The sequence below is a fragment of the Epinephelus lanceolatus genome, chromosome 4 (assembly GCF_041903045.1).
Source record: "Epinephelus lanceolatus isolate andai-2023 chromosome 4, ASM4190304v1, whole genome shotgun sequence".
NCBI lineage: Eukaryota > Metazoa > Chordata > Actinopteri > Perciformes > Serranidae > Epinephelus > Epinephelus lanceolatus.
The window spans coordinates 7,727,505-7,746,860 of record NC_135737.1 but is presented as its reverse complement, the minus strand read 5'-3'; the positions used below and the strand labels follow the sequence as shown (position 1 = coordinate 7,746,860).

The following is a 19,356-nucleotide window of genomic DNA, read 5'->3' as shown; positions in this document are numbered from 1 at the left end:
ATGGTGCTGTGATGTGAAGAGGATCTCCCAGTTCTGCTCTCAGGATGTGGAGTTTTTGACTGTGAAATGTCGACCCTTTTCATTTTACTATTGTACTATTATGTTCTTTCTTATATGTTGCACAACTTGTTTTTAAATGTTTTGTTTCTTTTTGCTTGGGGTATGAAATGTCTTTGTTTTTGTGCTGCGCATAAAAATGATGAATAAAGAAGTTCAGTTCAGTTCATAACGTTTTATATGACAACACAGCATCCAGTTGCTAATGGCTAACGTTAGCCTACTGTAGCGTAGCCTCTGAAACATTAACTTTATCTTCCGTGTGCGTTTCCACTTACTACTAACGTTAACGCTACTATCTAACGTGAGCACTGTAACCTTATTCTAAAACTCATCAGTCATCACTGACTGAGTCATCACTGTTGAGTTTTAAAACTCCAGGGTTGCATTTGACTGTCTTGGTTGTAACGTTACACTCGCTCTCCTCTTCTGTGTATCTAACGTTACCTTGCCAATGCCTACGTCTATCATAGGGTGCGGTTACATGATGACTTCTCATTCAGAATGAAATAAATCTGAATGAAATCATTCGGAATTAAAGTCTTCCCAGGTAGTTTACATGGGAAATATTCATTCCGAATGAGGGTTTACACAGGAGATCAGTTTAATCGCCTTTTAACCGTCTGTATTGAGGTCCGCGCAAGGTTTGGGGCAGGGAACGTTTCTGATTGGATAGGGGGCGAGGCGGATGTCACGTGTTTACTTTTACTGGAAGAAAACACTGCAGTCCTCGTTCCGGATAACAAGGTGCTTGACGACGCCATTCTTAGTGCCTTTTTTGGGCTTTTTTTTGCTTATATTCTTGAAGCAGCAGTACGACAACAACCTTGTTCTGCTAATGCTTCGCCTGTTGAGGAGGAGCAGGGAGGTAGAAGGTCGAAGAAGGGAGATAGATGACTGTGCTTTGGCGAATGGAAACCGGTGAGTGCAACGAGTCCGACTGCTCCATCTCAGCCTGTTGCTATGCGTGCTATACACATCGTGCCAGACGGGCAAGGAAACAAGCATGCGCAGAAAGACCAGAATGAACTACATGAATGAGTGTATACAAGTGCAAGAAATTCTTTCATTCGGAATTAGAAACGGAATATTCCAGCCCCTTACATCGGATTGAATTTTCAATCGCATTGGCCATTTTCATTCCGAATTAGGTGTTTACAAGATCACTTTTATTAAGAATGAACATTCATTCCAAATGAAAAGGGAATTAAACTGTCCATGTAAACGCACTCATAGACGTAATGAGGATGTAATGGAGGGGGGGGGGGGGGGGGGGGGGAGACTATTTACTGGAATTTACCAGCCTGTTGCTCATGCGACATTTGAAGATAATTGCAAGCATAGCTGTTCTTGGCTTTCAATGTCTGACAGTACCTCTAACATTGTCGTCACTTCTTGTCTTATCAATTAAAATGAGACATAGATCTTGTCTTAGCTTTTACTATGAAGATCTATTTTTAGCTCATCATTGTTTGATTGTCGTCACGGAAAAAAGGCCGTTGCCACAAATTTTCAACACAATTTTTGGTAACGAAATTAACACTGTACTAGAGGTCAATAATAATCATGGCATTCAAAAGTGGCATTTTGGGAATTGCTGAACCTGCACTTGAGTTTGACAATTTAAATCAAAAGCTCTATTTATATCGATTTTTGATTTAGAATTGAAATCATGACACCCCTGGTATCTACACACTCCACTCACTATCTTTCCACACACTGGAATGACACAAAGAGGAGTCTCTTTATCAAAGAAAGTCCTCAGCTTAATGCTGGCATGCAAACTGTAGGGTTAGGTATTGGTGCTCATTACCTTTGAGGTATTGACCAAAATGTACTAATATAAAAGCAGTATTGAAACTTCTCCAGTCAAACAATATCTCCATTCCATTCTTTCTATATCTGATTCTAGGAAAAAAATGACTATTTATGGTATTACTGGTCGCAGCCAATCACCACTTGCAGTCTTCCATTTGATACGATGTGTGATTGGCCCACTACCCCAGCAGCTACAGTCTGCAGTGTGGTGAAGTTGAGCACTCTGTATTTGATAGAGGTAGCAGTTCAGCTCACCAAGATGCCACCAAAATGTTATTAAGTATGGCTATACTACACAGCTGTGGGGTCTGGTGGTATTTTACGCAACTAAATGCTTCCATTCATATGACAGGAATCAAATTGAAAATTGAATTTCCCCTCAGGGTGATTAATATAAAAAAAAATAAAATAAAAAATGTAGTCGAAAAAAAAAAGGTATCAAATGAATTACTCTACTGGTATCACCTTAAGGGTACTGGTATTGTTTTAAACAATACCCAACCCTAGCATAGAAAACATTAACATGAATTTAAAAAAAAAAACTGCTATATGCTATATATTTACAATATGGCCAATTTACAACATATCAGTTGGCTTAATGTTGACAAAGATTATAACTCGTTAAGATTCACATAATCTTGCAATTGGGAAAGTTTTTGAACCAGTTTTTGTGATGAGTTGTTCAGCCCTAATTGTGTTTGGCTTGAATGTTACTCCTACAAAGGGCAATGTTTACAGCTGAACTATGAATGAAGGCCAGACACAGATACTTAACAGCACAATAACATGAGGCAGACAATCCACAGATATAAATATCCCATCTGTTTGTTTCCTGTCATCAATCTAAAATAATTTGCACCCACACTGCTGAATGAGTGATGCATACACTTCTCTCTTCTTCGCTTTAAATGTGATGTGACAAAAAACCTTTCCACCCATCACATGACCACTTCCCTTCAGGCTGATGCTCTTAATGGCCTCCAGCTTGTCAATTATTCATTGCTGGACCTCCTTTACCCAAGGTGGTGTTCTGTATCACCAACGGCTGATAAGAGAGAATTGGATAGAGACATCAAGATCACAAATAGGATGGAGAGTTAGGGAGGAGGGATGGAATGGCTCCCTGTTCTGGGATAAGTAATGGAGCAAGTCACTCAGCTAGGCGGGCCTCCACTAAATCAAGGTCAAATAATTGATGTTAATGCTAAGACAAGGTCCCGCTCTGGGGCCTGGCTGCCCACTGATTGAGATTTTCATATAGATAGAGACCCGAAGCTGTGGGATGTTGGAGAGTGAAGAGTGCTGGTGGTTGTAGTGGGCACGAGGCATTTTTCTGCCAGGTGTCATGGGGGTTGACTTTAATGCACTGTGGGTAAAGTACTTGAGAGGAGGTGGGGCAAAATGTTTATGATGGTAAAAGGTAGTTGTGCTGCCCCGAAGGCTACTTGTGGCTGGCCTCCTCTTATATCAAATTGTATCAGGACCCATTTAGGGGAGAGGTATGATGTTGGGCCAAAGCCTGTGATAGCAGACATGCAGACTGTGCCACTAAGTAAAAACAACTATAGAACGCATACAGCGTAGAAACCTTAAAGACTATTTTCATACAAACACAAAGCGGAAATGCCGTAGCTTAATACGGCTAGGATGATATGATTATCTCCCAATTTGATTGTATCACAATACCTGAGTGCCAATTCAATACGTATTACAATTTATATTAGCAAAGAAGTTTTAGTATCTTGGGGTCTTGTTCATAAGTGGTGTCAGCAGTGATGTGGGTGCTGCGGCGGACTGTGATGATTAAGAGGGAGGGACCTGAGCCAAAAGGCGAAGCTTTCGATGAACCTTATCTGTCCATCTATGTCCCAACCCTCACTTATGGTCATGAACTTTGGGTAGTGACCAAAAGAATGAGATCGCAGTGGCTGAAATCTGTAGGATGGCTGGGTTCAGCTTTACAGATAGGATGAGGAGCTCAGACATCAAGAGGGAGGGCGGAGTAGAGCCACTACTCCTTCGCATCACAAGGGGCCAGTTGAGGTGGTTCAGGCATCTGATAATGATCTTCCTGGGCGCCTCCTGTTAGAGGTTTTCTGGGCATATGCAACTGGTAGGAGGCCCTGGGGCAGACCCAGGACACACTGGAGGGATTATATATCTTATCTGACCTAGGAACACCTCAGGATCCCCCAGGAGGAGTTGGACAGCGTTGCAGGGGAGAGAGACGTCTGGTGTACTTTGCTCAACCTGCTGCCCCTGCGACCCAGTCCCTGATAAGTGAATGTAAATGGGTGGATGGATTTTTAAGTATTGCAATTCTACAAGTACTGCGATTTGATATTGTTTGCGATTTGCATTTGTATAGCGCCTTTCTACTCTTCCCAGTACTCAAAGCGCTTTTACACTACATGTCACATTCACCCATTCATCCACACATTCATACACTGATGGCTGAGGCTACCATACAAGGCACTACTCACTGAACCAGTCACATTCACTCACACAATTTGGAATTCAGTATCCTGTCCAAGGATACTCTGTCAAGAGCTGGGGATCGAACCGCCGATCTTCAGATTAGTTGACAACTAGCTTTACCTCCCAAGCCACAGCAGATTTTACGATTTATTGCAAGTTTTGTTCACTTGTTTACACTAGACCATGGGAAAAGTTTAAATCATACACTTCTGTAGACTGTATATCAGGAGACATATTTCATAAAACAATCCCCATCTCACGTTAGTCAGTCTTTGTGATGTTTATTGCAGCAGCATCATACACTGTATAGAAAAGTAGTAAATTAATTAATAGTTGCTCTTCTGATCTTATCTTTAACACTTTTATTCCAGTGAAGAACTTTGTGACTTTGCTCTGTCAAAGGATTCACAATGGAACAATCCCATTGTGAATCTGTTTTGACCTGGAAATCAATGTTCTATCAAAAAGCATCTTGGACTTTGTCCCTGACTGTGCCTGTTAACAGTGTAGTTTGATGTAGACATGCAGGACAAACAGTGTCTCCATGCCTATCTGCAGCTCAGCTCTGAGGGCTCCGGTTAAAGTCCCCATTCATTAATATTTGATGGGGATCAATTTGTGGAGGGGTGACGTGTGCACTAAATGACCACAGACCTGCATCTGGATCCCAAAGAGCTCTTATCGCGCTCCCTCCCCGTGCAGACATTTAGTGCATTTTGGCCTATTGCTTGTTTTTCCAATTTCAAGCGTTCTAGGATTCTGTAGTTATGCAAAGAAAAGATTAAACACACAATCTCTGTTTTATTTAAACATGACCACAGCAGATTTTCCTGTATCTGGACACAACTGATGATGAAAGAATGTTCGGAGAGACAGGCTGTTTTTTTGAGAAACTCGAGGGTCCTTGTCAATGAGTCATAGTAGTCCAGAGTTGTAGAAGCATGGCTAAAGAGCACTTGAGAGTCTCCATGGTATCTTGGCTTGAAATCACAACCCGGCTGACAGCGACTGAAGAAGAGCTTTTGGGTTTTTATGCTTGGTTTGCAAGATTTACCTTCTAAGATGTAAGGATTCACCTAACAGATGGTTGAATATGTATCTGACACAATGAATAAGAGCTGGAGAGCTGATTCCTTCTAAATTTGGGTCAACCATTTATGCTCACATTCACACCTACAGGCAATTTAGGGTAACAAATTACCTAGCCTGCATGTCTTTGGACTGTGGGAGAAAGCCAGAAAGAGAGGGCCCATGCTGACATGGGAGGAACGTGCAGGCTCCACGCAGGGGGGCAAACCTTCACCCTGGGTTTGAGCCAGGAACTCTCTTGCTGTGAGGCGACAATGCTAACCACGGCACCACCATGCCTCCCTACAGTGTATCAGTAAAATTTGAGTTGGAGGATGTAATTACGTGATATAATCAGCTAGAGAGACGACTCCTTACTATGTTGGAGTTTCAAGAACTATAAAAACACTCAGGCCACTTACAGTTGTAGAGTAGTGGAGCTTCCTGCTTCAGGAAAGATCTTTGGCTAAGTACAGAAACTGGCTTGCAGAGAGAACAACAGACTAGCTAAATTTTGGGGTTTCATCAAGTTACTTTGGAACTAACATTAATTAGTGACAGCTGATATGATCTGTCACCGGCAGTATGTAATTTTTAAGCAGTGAAAAAGACGTTCAATGCTAGCTAAAACAGAGAAGCTGTTACCTGAATGTTTTGTGCACTGCTCTTTGTTAATAATGGAGCAGAATGTTTCTGTGGTCTGAACACTGGGTGTGAGCTCAGCTATAGTAGCCAGGGTTCAACGCTAAGGTTTTTTTGGTCAGAGATCTACTTGCCCGAAGTCAGTTTTTACTTGCCCTATAAAAATTGTTTAATTTAAGCGCCTATCAAATAACAAAGACTGCAGTTATTTTCATGTTATGTAATCTTTATTCACACTGTATTCATTAATTAAAACAACATACGTCATGTATTGTAGCTTAATTCCTACACAAAAATGACTGTCAGGGCTTAAAGTGAAAAATTTGTCAATCGTTCTCCGTCTATAATTTTGCGCCCTACTTGAGCCATGCCCACCTCTATTTATTTTTCACCCCTCTCTCCAGTTGTGCTGTATTAACACTGGGTTTAATATATTTTGCTTCCATCTCTCTGCCCTGCTCTACTCTACTTCAACGCTACTTAGCTCTCTCTCTACTCTACCAGTAGACTACCACATCCACCTGTTGCACAAAACGCACACAGCAGTGTTTCCCCTAGGATGGAGTTGTAGCAGCGGAGGTGAAGCACATGCATGAAAAATAATTTTCACATGCGTGAAACTTTTTTGTATGCTTGCAAAGCACAGCCTACTGGGATGTTTCTATGTATCTACTGGCACCAGAAGGGCTCTTTAGGACTAAGTACATACAGTACATGTGTGCACAGTATGAGCAGGTGAAATGTCTGTCTAGCTTACATACAGTACAGGCCAAAAGTTTGGACACACCTTCTCATTCAATGCGTTTTCTTTATTTTCATGACTATTTACATTGTAGATTCTCACTGAAGGCATCAAAACTATGAATGAACACATGTGGAGTTATGTACTTAACAAAAAAAGGTGAAATAACTGAAAACATGTTTTATATTCTAGTTTCTTCAAAATAGCCACCCTTTGCTCTGATTACTGCTTTGCACACTCTTGGCATTCTCTCCATGAGCTTCAAGAAGTAGTCACCTGAAATGGTTTCCACTTCACAGGTGTGCCTTATCAGGGTTAATTAGTGGAATTTCTTGCTTTATCAATGGGGTTGGGACCATCAGTTGTGTTGTGCAGAAGTCAGGTTAATACACAGCCGACAGCCCTATTGGACAACTGTTAAAATTCATATTATGGCAAGAACCAATCAGCTAACTAAAGAAAAATGAGTGGCCATCATTACTTTAAGAAATGAAGGTCAGTCAGTCCAGAAAATTGCAAAAACTTTAAATGTGTCCCCAAGTGGAGTCGCAAAAACCATCAAGCGCTACAATGAAACTGGCACACATGAGGACCGACCCAGGAAAGGAAGACCAAGAGTCACCTCTGCTTCTGAGGATAAGTTCATCCGAGTCACCAGCCTCAGAAATCGCAAGTTAACAGCAGCTCAGATCAGAGACCAGATGAATGCCACACAGAGTTCTAGCAGCAGACCCATCTCTAGAACAACTGTTAAGAGGAGACTGCGCCAATCAGGCCTTCATGGTCAAATAGCTGCTAGGAAACCACTGCTAAGGAGAGGCAACAAGCAGAAGAGATTTGTTTGGGCCAAGAAACACAAGGAATGGACATTAGACCAGTGGAAATCTGTGCTTTGGTCTGATGAGTCCAAATTTGAGATCTTTGGTTCCAACCGCCGTGTCTTTGTGAGACGCAGAAAAGGTGAACGGATGGATTCCACATGCCTGGTTCCCACTGTGAAGCATGGAGGAGGAGGTGTGATGGTGTGGGGGTGTTTTGCTGGTGACACTGTTGGGGATTTATTCAAAATTGAAGGCACACTGAACCAGCATGGCTACCACAGCATCCTGCAGCGACATGCCATCCCATCCGGTTTGCGTTTAGTTGGACGATCATTTATTTTTCAACAGGACAATGACCCCAAACACACCTCCAGGCTGTGTAAGGGCTATTTGACCAAGAAGGAGAGTGATGGAGTGCTGCGGCAGATGACCTGGCCTCCACAGTCACCGGACCTGAACCCAATCGAGATGGTTTGGGGTGAGCTGGACTGCAGAGTAAAGGCAAAGGGGCCAACAAGTGCTAAACACCTCTGGGAACTCCTTCAAGACTGTTGGAAAAGCATTTCAGGTGACTACCTCTTGAAGCTCATGGAGAGAATGCCAAGAGTGTGCAAAGCAGTAATCAGAGCAAAGGGTGGCTATTTTGAAGAAACTAGAATATAAAACATGTTTTCAGTTATTTCACCTTTTTTTGTTAAGTACATAACTCCACATGTGTTCATTCATAGTTTTGATGCCTTCAGTGAGAATCTACAATGTAAATAGTCATGAAAATAAAGAAAACGCATTGAATGAGAAGGTGTGTCCAAACTTTTGGCCTGTACTGTATGAGGTGTCTCAAGATTTAGGAACATACAATTTTATTTAATATAATAAAGTAAAAAGTCACTTGACATGCTGCTGTTTTGTGCTATGACCTATTTAAGTGTTGGAAGTTGTTATTTACGTGACAACGCCTGAACGCGACACAAGCTCAGTATGAGTGCCGTGCTGAGCTGCTGTGCGAGCAGCGTGTTTGTCTGTGCGTAACAGCAGTCTATTGATGGTTATTTACACAGTGTCCATTTCAATAACTTTGTCAGCTGACAAACTGCATCGGGCTTGGGGTCAGGTTTGGTCAGGAAAATGCGGCCCGAGCCGCTCTAGCGTGCTCACCTGTGTGTGTGGCGGAACTCCGCTGTGCGCCATACAGAGAGCAGAGAATTGTTAACGCGTGACCATGTAGAGACAGAAATGACACGATGACATAACACCATAAATAGTATATTGTTATGTTATTATATGAAGCGTCCGTCGCGCAAAATAATATCAATGGGGGCTGCGGGCAGGACATTGTTACACAGCTGTACCTGTGACTTCAGGCAGAGAGACTGCTGCATCAGAGCAGAAGAGCACGTTTTAAAATACATTTATTTTATCAATTAGTTATTAACTTTTACTGTTTTTAGCAACTTGCCCGATCGGGCAAGTGAGTTGTTAGTTTACATGCCCAACCGCGAGTTTTACTTGCCCCGGGCAATCGGGCAATCCTTATTGTTGAGCCCTGGTAGCTCAAATATATGCTGATGAAAAGGAATGAAATCATACATAATCATGCACAGTTATGCACCTCTTAAACGCCAGGGTTTTACTTGACTTGTGGTGGCAGTAGATCTAGCCATGGTTGCCTTGTCTAACTCATTCTTTGGGGCCTGTCTTTTCCCATGACCTTATCTACAACCATAAAAGTAGGGCATGGTAACTGTTTCCAGGTCAGAGGTCAATATATAAACTTGAAGAAAATTCTCAAGAGATCAGCAACTTGGTATTTGTTTTAAAATTGGTTAAAATGTTTCAACCCACATTAAGGCTCAAATGATCAAATCACTCAGTGTGCTTAAAGCTCATTGTAGGGATGATTAATATACAGGTGTATGACTCAGATTGAGCTCTTCTTTATGAAGTGTGGGCCTCAGGACTGACAAAGGCCTTCCTTCAACCACAAGTAGATTTGAGTTCATGTGTCAGCAAATATCAGCACTGCTGTGGAGTCCTTGAGGGAGAATCCCAGTGCAGTGTGACGTCAAAGGAGAGGGGCTGGAAAAAAAACCATTCCTCTAAAAGGCTGAATTATTTATCACTGTAGCTGTGTATTGAGGTTAGCTTTTATCATGTCACATGTCAGATCTGATATCAGTGAATTTTTTTCTTGATACCAGGTTTTTTTTAATGACAAAAACATTACCAACACCTTTTTTTTACTAACTGGTATTATAATGCCTACCTTAGAGCGGTAAAAATGACATTTGCGGGGCGTCGGTGGCTTAGTGGATAGAGCAGGCATCCCATATAAAAGGCTGTTGCCACAGCGGCCCAGGTTCAACTCCAGCCTGTGGCCCTTTGCTGCATGTCACTCCCTCTCTTTCACACTTAACTGTCCTGTCGATTAAAGGCAAAATGGCCACAAAAATATCTAAAAAACAAAAAAAAAAAGACATCTGCTCTTGGATACTTGGATCCTGAAAAAAACAGTTTTATATTTATTGTTATTTCTAAATTAATTATCATTATGCAGGCTTACTCTGTGCCTTAAAACACTGCTCCTCCAATGAAATACTGTAGAAAAAAACTGGCCCGTGGCTGAACTTAATTGCTGACCCCTGCTGTACCCTGCTGCCGCTGTTTCCACCTGCAGTTAAACAGATCAAAGTCATGCAACTCAAGAAGGAAAACAGAAGGAAAGAGAAATGAAATGTGTAGCCAATTAGACATTTTAAACTAGAGGAAGGAAATCTACCCTCCCTTTTTACTAAAGAGGAAGTGGGATGAGATCATAATGAAGTGCAGTAAAGGCAAATGGCGTTTAGAGGGAAAACTGCTGAATGGATATAAAGCTTTTCAAGAAATGACATTACTGCTCTCATATGCAGACAGTCACAAAACGTGGCCCAAACGTCTCCAGAGGATATGGAGTGTGTTCTGGTGCTACGTGGCAGGAAGAGGGTGGTAGCAAGGAGGGGGGGGGACGACAGAGGCAAGGAATGGGGTTGCACCCCTTCAGCGTTTCCTCAATGACTTCCAGAGGCCAACCTTCCAAATCACTGAAACCAAAACAACTCTGACACCAGGCAGGGCCATTAGGAAAACCTGCTTACACACTGTAATGCAGACATAATCTCATGTGTTCACTAATGACTAGGTTCCTCACTGTGCGCAGCCTTAGGATGTTGAATTTCCAAAAGAAATGTAATGATGGAAAGTCTGGAGGCTTTGTGAAATCATGGGAAGGATATACTCCAAGGCCAGAGGTGCATGCTTATTTTTAAGGCCTGTAGGAAGTGAGATTAAATACAAAGTGATATCTATGACTTGACAAACCACTACCATCATGTCTTTTTTCTTCAGGTTAAAAGCAGATCCATACTTTCTCTGCCCTCCAGGCCAAGTAGTTAAAAATTAAGTAGACATGGGCATGTCCTGGCTCATTTCTATTGCACTGTGAATGTGAAATATGGCAGGCCCAGCTCACCACGTTGAGCTTGTGAGGCTGGTGAAAATCACGTCCTACAACAGCAAGTATTTACTCAACCACCATTACATCAGCAATGAGCTATTCAATAAATCTGCAGCTGTGGAGGAAGCATCTAGTTAAAATGAAGTCTCTGTAGAAATTGTTGTTCATTATCAGCTTTGACAGGGATATATTTGTTATCATGGAGATAGCAGGCAGCTTCCTGAAACCGCATTCCAAATGGGTTAAGTGTCCAAAATGTCAAAGAACCTCTGACAAAAAAGAATGGAAACAGAATCACCTCATGACACAGTGGTGGATGGTGATTCAGTGTCTCCAAGAAACCACTTTGAAGTGTTGGAAGTACCTAAATGACCCTCAAGCTTAGTTTAAACATACACTGTTTAAGACAAGGGGTCACTGACCCCAATTTTACAAGATAGTGAACTCAACCCTAACGCAACAAATAAAGGACAACAAGACGATGATGGAGTTTCTCAGTTTCAGTTTCAGGGAAATGCTTAAAAAGAAAACCTATTCTTGAAAGGCATCACAAGGACCTATGTTGTAATTACTCTAAAATTAAAGAGCTGTGTCTGGATGTAACAGCATGGACAAGTCTCTCCCAGAGCTACAAAGACAGATCAAAGACACAGTGACAATAGCCAGACTGATGTCTTACTCTGTGGCAACAATTAGTGCAATTACAATATAAACAATGAAATGTAAAAGTTCAACTAAACTCTACCACATCGGTCTACAGAGTCCACCTAATTAAACAGGGCCACTGATGGTTTACTATCTTTCTTGTACATCCTATTTATCCCTATAAGATATAAATTATTTCCAAAACACAAGACATGGTGAGGATCTACTGGCATCCCTGCTGGATGTTTCACATTCAAATTATGAGTTAGGCATGTTGATGGTTAATCATAAATTTGTTAATAGCGGAGAATAGTTTTGACCGGTTATGCATGTCAGTCTACAGACCTTGTAATTGCATTGCTAGGCAACAGCTTTGGTCTATGTTTACTTCCTGTCAACTGGTGTCATCCACATACACTGCAAAGCATTCCAACAGGAAATACAAAGGGAAACATTCAGATTGTTTATATGGTCAAGTCTGAAACAGTCTATAGGTTAATTTTGCTGCTCTTTAGTTTACCGCACTGTGCACCACCTGGGTCTGGTGGAAGATATCTAGTAGAGGTGCAACAATCCATCATTCTGGATCAATATTTTGAAATTGTGTGTCACCATCAAACAGCAGCTAGCAGATGGCAAGCAGCCAGGAGAAAGACAATGAGGATTAAGTTATGTAGTCACGAAAAAAACCCAGCAATGTCCAAATATTTTTGATTTTGGAGAAAATAAGGTTCAACGGACAAAGCAAATGCTGCATGTAAACAATGCCGTTAAGAGATAAAACAAGACGCTCCACTGACTTCTCACTACAGCAACATTAGCTGCTCTGTTTCTAAAATATTTGGCTGAAAAAACTTGCATGCAGGCTGAAATTCAAACATGCTGTTCTGTTGGGAAGTGAAGTGACTTAAACCAATTGTGAGTAAGAAAATAACAATGTTATATATAATTTGTTAACTTGTGAGTAGAGGAAAAAATGTCAGCTAGCCGCTGGGCTAATTTATACAATGTAAACATGCATTTATAAGCTAATAATGGGTGACTAGCAAAAAACAACTGTTTTGTCTATGAACCTTGACACTTAGTACTGAGCTGAATTTGATACTTTTGTTAAATAATCTTGTTGTTAATCCATGTTTTATTGCTATTTGGAGAAGTCTGCCAGTAGGGCGTTGAGCCAGATAACCCTGACGTTTCATGAAAAAGATGATGGTTTTCATTAAAAAAAAAAAAAAAACTACTAGAAAGGACTTTCTGACAGAAAGCCCTGAACTAACTGTGTTAGTTCAATTTAAAGTAAACGTTACTGCACTCATTATTTATATGTGTTTTTTTTTTTACCTTTTATGGCCAAAAGTAAAAAAGAAAGGGGTGGCAGCTTCTTTTTTTAACAGATTGTGTTATCTCTTATCAATCACAGGCCCCTGAATCACATAAAATCGAAATCATATTGTGGCAGACTTTGTAATATTGGCAAATATCGTATTGTTGTCCAAATAATCAATATAATATTGTATCATGATGAAACTGGTGATTTAGATCGCTACGAGTTAGCACCATTGCTTATTCAGCGATCACCACTAGTAACACTGTCTCATCCTAACGGCGTTGCTATGGAAACATTATGCCACCCCTGAGTTGACCCCCTTTAGCACTAGTAACTATGCTATCACTATGAGCTCTGTTAGCATCGTTTGCAGAGTGAGGACGGCTAGTGATGCTAACAAAGTTCAGGGTTTCCCACAGATTAATTTATCTGTGGCAGCATGCCAAAATAACAACAACTGCTGCCTTGTACTTATTTTCTATTTTTGGAACTAGACCATTCATTAGGAGTACTACTGGAATATATTTACCATTTAGTTATTCATTGCACCACACTCTCGGAGCGCCTTGGATGTAATCTGTGCACAGACAGAGCAATAGTCACCAGAACTCCCTGAAGGTAAAAGCAGAGGGTGGCCACCATGTTTCCAGCAGTTATCTTCAAACGAGCGGCACTGCTAGTTAGCTCCCACCTGACCTGGGTAGAGCGCAGTGAGGAGCAGCCAAGGCTAATGGCGGATTTCCACTGGATGCGTGTCCGTTGCGGAACGGCAGCGCTGGTTATCCGCTGCGTGCTCCGCCGTCCGTGAATACCCACCAGCTGTGTTTGCTGTACGGAACAGTGCAGCTCCGCTGGAAGACATCTCGGTGCACTGCCATGATTAATATCTCCTCGTCCATGGTGTTCACGGGGTGAAAGGACGTCTGAAAACCTCTGATCTGTTGACTTCAGGCCTGCCTCTGCCCATTATGTAGTTTTCATGGTGTAGTGCAGGGAAGTATGATCCGCCGTGAACACTGTGTATTTTATTTTGAAAATTAACCGGATGTTTAATTTTGTTTCTGTGCACGACTTCCTGTCCCACACGATCTGCTCTGTGCTGAATTGCTGCCTTGTGCTCCGGCGACTGGCAAAAATAGAAGTCCTGCGCATCTGTTGCGGAGGGCTCCAGAGTGCCGGAGCTGAGACGGAGCCGGAACGCAGCACAGCCGCAGCCGGTGGAAACACACATTGACTAGAACTGAATCCTATCGGCTCCGCTGCCGTGCCAGAGCGGAGGTGCAACCAACACACATCTGGTGGGAATAGGCCATAACATAAGCTAGCCAGTGGAGACCAGAGGGTGGGCAGTGGGCACTATATTTCCATATGTTATTAGGGCTAGATGGCAGTTTGTCAACAGAAAATAAAATAAGAGGCAAGACATCACAAAACATTCAAATCTTACCACTAGTAAATGAACAGCGCTTTGAAATGCAGTGCTTAAGCTGATTTAAATTAACCAATTAGTTACCAGGTAATAGGTGTTGAGCTATCAATAGAAAATTAACTGAAACTGACATCCCTAGTATCAGTGCAGAACAAAGGGTCAGGACTGGGGGTTTGGGCTAGGCAAAGAAAAAAGGAAATGCAGGAGGTGTCAGCATTACTCACTTGGAAAGAGACACTCCCCCAGCTTTCCCAATGAGCTCCTCATGGTGGAGGACGGCATCATTCCAAGGAACGTCAAGGAACTTCAGCAGTGTCTTCATCCACTTTTCAGGATGAAGGACCAACTGTTCGTAGTGCACAGGTAGGCATTTATCCGCTGCCTCCAGGCACTGAGTGTACATGGTCTCTATGGCCCGATTCCACTTGGTCAGGCAGTCCCGGTAGCTGCCCAGGTCAAAGCCGGCAATGGTTACCTTCCGTGAGATCATGGAGTGGACTGAAGCCCGGCCATCACGAATCATGAGTACAAACTTGGCACGGGGAAAGATCTTGGCCAGGTAGGAAAGCGACTTCAAAGCAAAAGGGTCCTTGTTGCAGAGAAAGTTGGCAGGTTCTCCATGTTTGACAATAATTTCCAGCAGGAAGGCCTGCATGGCGGCGTCCAGCACCTCATCTGTCACACCAGCCTCATCCAGGCGCATCTTCTCTCGCCCCGAGCGGCTCCACATCTGCTTCATGGCCAAGATACGAGGGATGACGCGGGTTTCCTCACCACAGCGCACCTCAGGGTGGGCATCCAGCATGGCTCTCATTAGCGTGGTCCCACTACGGGGCACTCCACCGATGAAGATGAGTGGCATGTCTTTGTTGTAAACAAATGGTGTGCTGAGGTTCTGGCCTGTCCGTAGGGTGGTCCTCATGCTGCCTCCTAGCGCTGATAGAGGCAGGATCCCGCCTGGCTGGCTTCGCTCTTCAATGCGATGGTGGCACTCCATAGCATGGCGGCCCAGGTAGAAGACCGTGACTGAGCTGATGACCAGACAGGCCACCAGCAAGTTCTGTTTCAGCTTGCCAATCATGTTGCACGCCACAGACGGGAGAGGACAATATCACCACAGGGGCAATTTAGGGGGAGGGACGGGAAAAAGGAACTGAAGGGTAATCAAGGTCCCCACCCTTTATGGTTGTCTGCTGGGAACCGGGCATGGATCAAGCTCCCTTGTGCACAGCAGGCGTCGAGTCCCCAGCTCCATGAGGCCTGGATTGTGGCACAAAACAGAAAAGACAGTTAGTTCTGATTATACACCAGGACAACATTCATCAAGCAATCTTACCAACAAAACCTAATCAAAAGAACCACTTCATGTCCCAGATTAAAGAATAAATCATGTGACAGATGTCAGGCACCAAGACACTCCACTGTCATTATTGCATGCACATCAAATGAATCTGAGAACAAATTTACAGAGGAGAAATTTGTCAAGCAAAGTGATCACCACATTCTCTTTATTTGACAGGCCTTTTGAACTCAGGCCAACATTACTGTGCAATTTCACTTTGCAGAGAGCCTTGAATTACTAAGTTGACACAGAACTGCTTCAAACACAATTATGACAATGGAGTTTACCACCAGAAAAACTAATGAACCCTGTCTCCCAGATGTTTTATGGAGAGTTATTTGAAAGATTATGATGCCCACTGAAAGATCAACGACTAAGACTCTGTTGACAAGAGACCAAGAATGTAGAAGAACAAATCTGTGCATTTAACCAAAAATAGCTTTTTCGTTTTTACCCTGCTAGACATCGCTCAGGCTTTGATTCTCAGGTAGTGCATACATCATCTGTGACATTTAGCCATCAGCATCTAAGTTTAACACAGGGATGCACACAAACTCACTCTGCAGATAGGGTGATGTGTACTTGCACACAACAAGAACACACACACAGACATTTCCCGCACATAAATTCTACACACCGCAGTGGGCTGGCTGACAGCTTTTCCTCTGCTGTTGTTAAGTAAAAGCTGCAGGCTTACTACAGCTTATTTGTTAAAGGGTTTTCTCTGTGCTGGCCCTGCAGCCACAGTCACTCTCCTGAACAAACGACCTGGCTAGGAGAGGAGGAGGGCGAAGGCATGCCACAGCAGGTCAGTGCACAGGAGTGCTTCGCTTACAAATGACATTCAGTCGGTTGTAAGTTTGTTTTTAGGTTAACCTGACCTGAATGAAAAATGTTGGGAAAAATGGTGGATGGTAAGTAATCTACCATCTTATTACCTCTGGCCTTTAGCCATGAGACATCCAATTAAAATATTTTAGCTGAAACACACCTAGGACGCCAAAGCACATGGCTAAGCAATCAGAGTCAATATGCTAACATGCATCTCAGTAGCTGGGTGCCAGTGGGCCTTCTGCACCACGTAGAAACCTAATTTCTGTATTAAGGGTAAAAAAATAAAGAAACCTGATTTCCCAAGCTACAGTTTCTCTGGAATGTCTGCAAAAAACAACTTCTTTTTTTTTCAGCATCTGTATAAATAGGGTTTCAAAGGAGCTCCGAGACAACAAGGACCGGAAAGGAGAGATAGTTACAAGCAGGGATGCATCCTCATATTCAGAGGTTTAAAAAAGTTAATTTCCACTGCTGAACAACTGATTAATTAAAAAGAAAAGCTACATGCTGTATTACTACACAGACAAAGAATAAACAGACATGCTAGCAGCTCTGAGAAGCTGTACTTAGGCATTGTGGTATTTTGAGCTAAATGCTAGTGTCGGTATGCAAACGTGGTCACAATCTCAAAACCCATTGGCTATCTGTGAGAGTACAATGAGCTTCTGAATGTAACAGCCAGTAGTGCAGGAGTTATGGTGTCGCCAGCGGATATCCGGCCCAAGACTTCTTCCATGCACGGGTCAATTCCACTTAAGAATACAAATAAATTTAAAAGAGGCTACTATGAAGCTAAAACATCATCAAACAATAGCTGATGGGCTTCAAGACTACATTTCAGCCAATGCATTCCACCTCCCCATGCACCGTTTACGTGCGCCCCCTGACAGCAGGCTTGGACCCCCCTGTGCCCCCCCCTCAGAAAGAAGAGACTACGGAATTAATAAATAGATTTTTTGCGATAATTTGACCCTGACGAGAGATGCGGAACCAAAGTTTGGCTCAATTTTCCAGTTGGATGCAATAGAGCAATACACCGCTGGTGGCGGGCTTAAGTGTAGAAAGCGGACTCTGAACCACCTGCACGGAGCGAAGGAAAATGTAGCCAAACTACTGAGGAGAATTAAAGGTAAGTAACTTTTTTGTAATTTGTGTAACAGTGACAGGGTAAGATGTTTGGCTAGGAAATGTTCCTACCGAGTAAACTAAGTAGTAAACAAATTGCAGCCACCATACAACAATTTGCTTGAATTAAGAAGTGTTAGAAGTTTTATGATAGCGTATGGAAGTAAATTTCTCAATTCAGTAGGGGCTAGCCTGAGTAGATGTTATACTATAAAATCATCTATATCAGTTTTACTTTGCAGTTTTAAATAGTAAGCACAGATGATAACAAAACACATTCATTCAAGCAAACCAGCAACAGTGTATTTATGTAATGGGATGCTAAAGTGTTGCGGCGTAGTGCCGCAGAAGTTGACTGTCCACACAGGCAGCGCATTTCTCCTGCGCTCTCCGCGCCGGTTAAACATCGACTCCACTCATCTGTTCCCGTGAGTACTCGTTTTTTCACTTCAACAGGTCATTTTAAACATGGGTAAGTCCATATTTTAATCGTTTTTTATAACGTAATAAGTTAATTACAATTTGTCATTGCATATCCATGTATTGAGCGTGTTGGATAAACACTGGGCATATTGTTATTGACCATTTTATTTATGTAGTTATGTCTGTAGGCTCAGTGACACAAAATTAAAATTGTAATGAAGTGATTAGGGTATTGAAAAATGTGTTTGGTTATGCACTGTTGTGTTATTTTAAATTATAAACACGGTATTTTACTGCTCGCGTGAAAAACAGACCAGACGCCGAACTGAAACGCTGCCTCCGCGGGCACTCTGCTCTGCTCAGCGGCCTGTGTGGACAGTCAGATAGCTTCAGTTCCGCGTCCGGTGTGTCCAGAATGGCACGGGTGTGTGGATGTCTGTTCATCTTTTCGTTCATGACCTTATTAATGCGCACTTTATAACTTGCTTGTTGGATTTATTAAACGAACGAATGAAAACTAAATATCTTTGAATATCTTAAAAGGAAAATTAAAATGACCGGTAAAAATAGATTATGACCGGATTTTTATGACCCTCTCTGAAATTGATCTAGAACTGACACTGGTGTTGTGGTCAAAGACAGCCTGGGATAAAATTCTGACAGTGGAATTTTAGATATTGGCTTCTCAAACGGATTTCACCAAAAATCTTAGAACACCACTAGGCATGGCCTGGAGCCATTCTTTGTGAGGTTTGTGAGACCCCCACATGTTCCTGTCAGTTTCAGATGCTCCAGTTCCTAACTGAGATGTACTGGATGCATGTTTAGTTGGAGCACTCAAGCCATTGCACACAAGTCCACAGTTATAAAAACACCCTGAATCACTTGTATGCGTATCAATACTTGTGTCCACTCCACCATTCATTAGACCTGTCAAGAACTGCAAAGAAGAAGTGCAGTTTTGCAGATTGTGTTGCAACCAGAACAAATGTCACTGAGCATGGCTGATACACACTCCTGGCACACACTGGTTTTTTATAGCGCCTGTTTATACATCTGGCCCCTGAGGCAGCTGTCCACTGCTCCTAAACAGGATGGGTCAAATTCACAGC

The 19,356-nt window shown here is 42.4% G+C and overlaps 1 protein-coding gene across 2 annotated transcripts in view; it reads right to left on the bottom strand.

Moving 5' to 3' along the window:
* tpst1 (tyrosylprotein sulfotransferase 1) overlaps positions 1-19,356 on the bottom strand; it is a 76,235-nt gene that overhangs the window by 35,305 nt on the left and 21,574 nt on the right. For both annotated transcript variants that reach the window (XM_033631858.2, XM_033631859.2), the window contains exon 2: positions 14,745-15,780. In XM_033631858.2, the coding sequence (XP_033487749.1) occupies positions 14,745-15,601 (857 nt within the window). In that variant the 5' untranslated portion in view covers positions 15,602-15,780. The remainder of the gene's footprint in view (positions 1-14,744; positions 15,781-19,356) is intronic.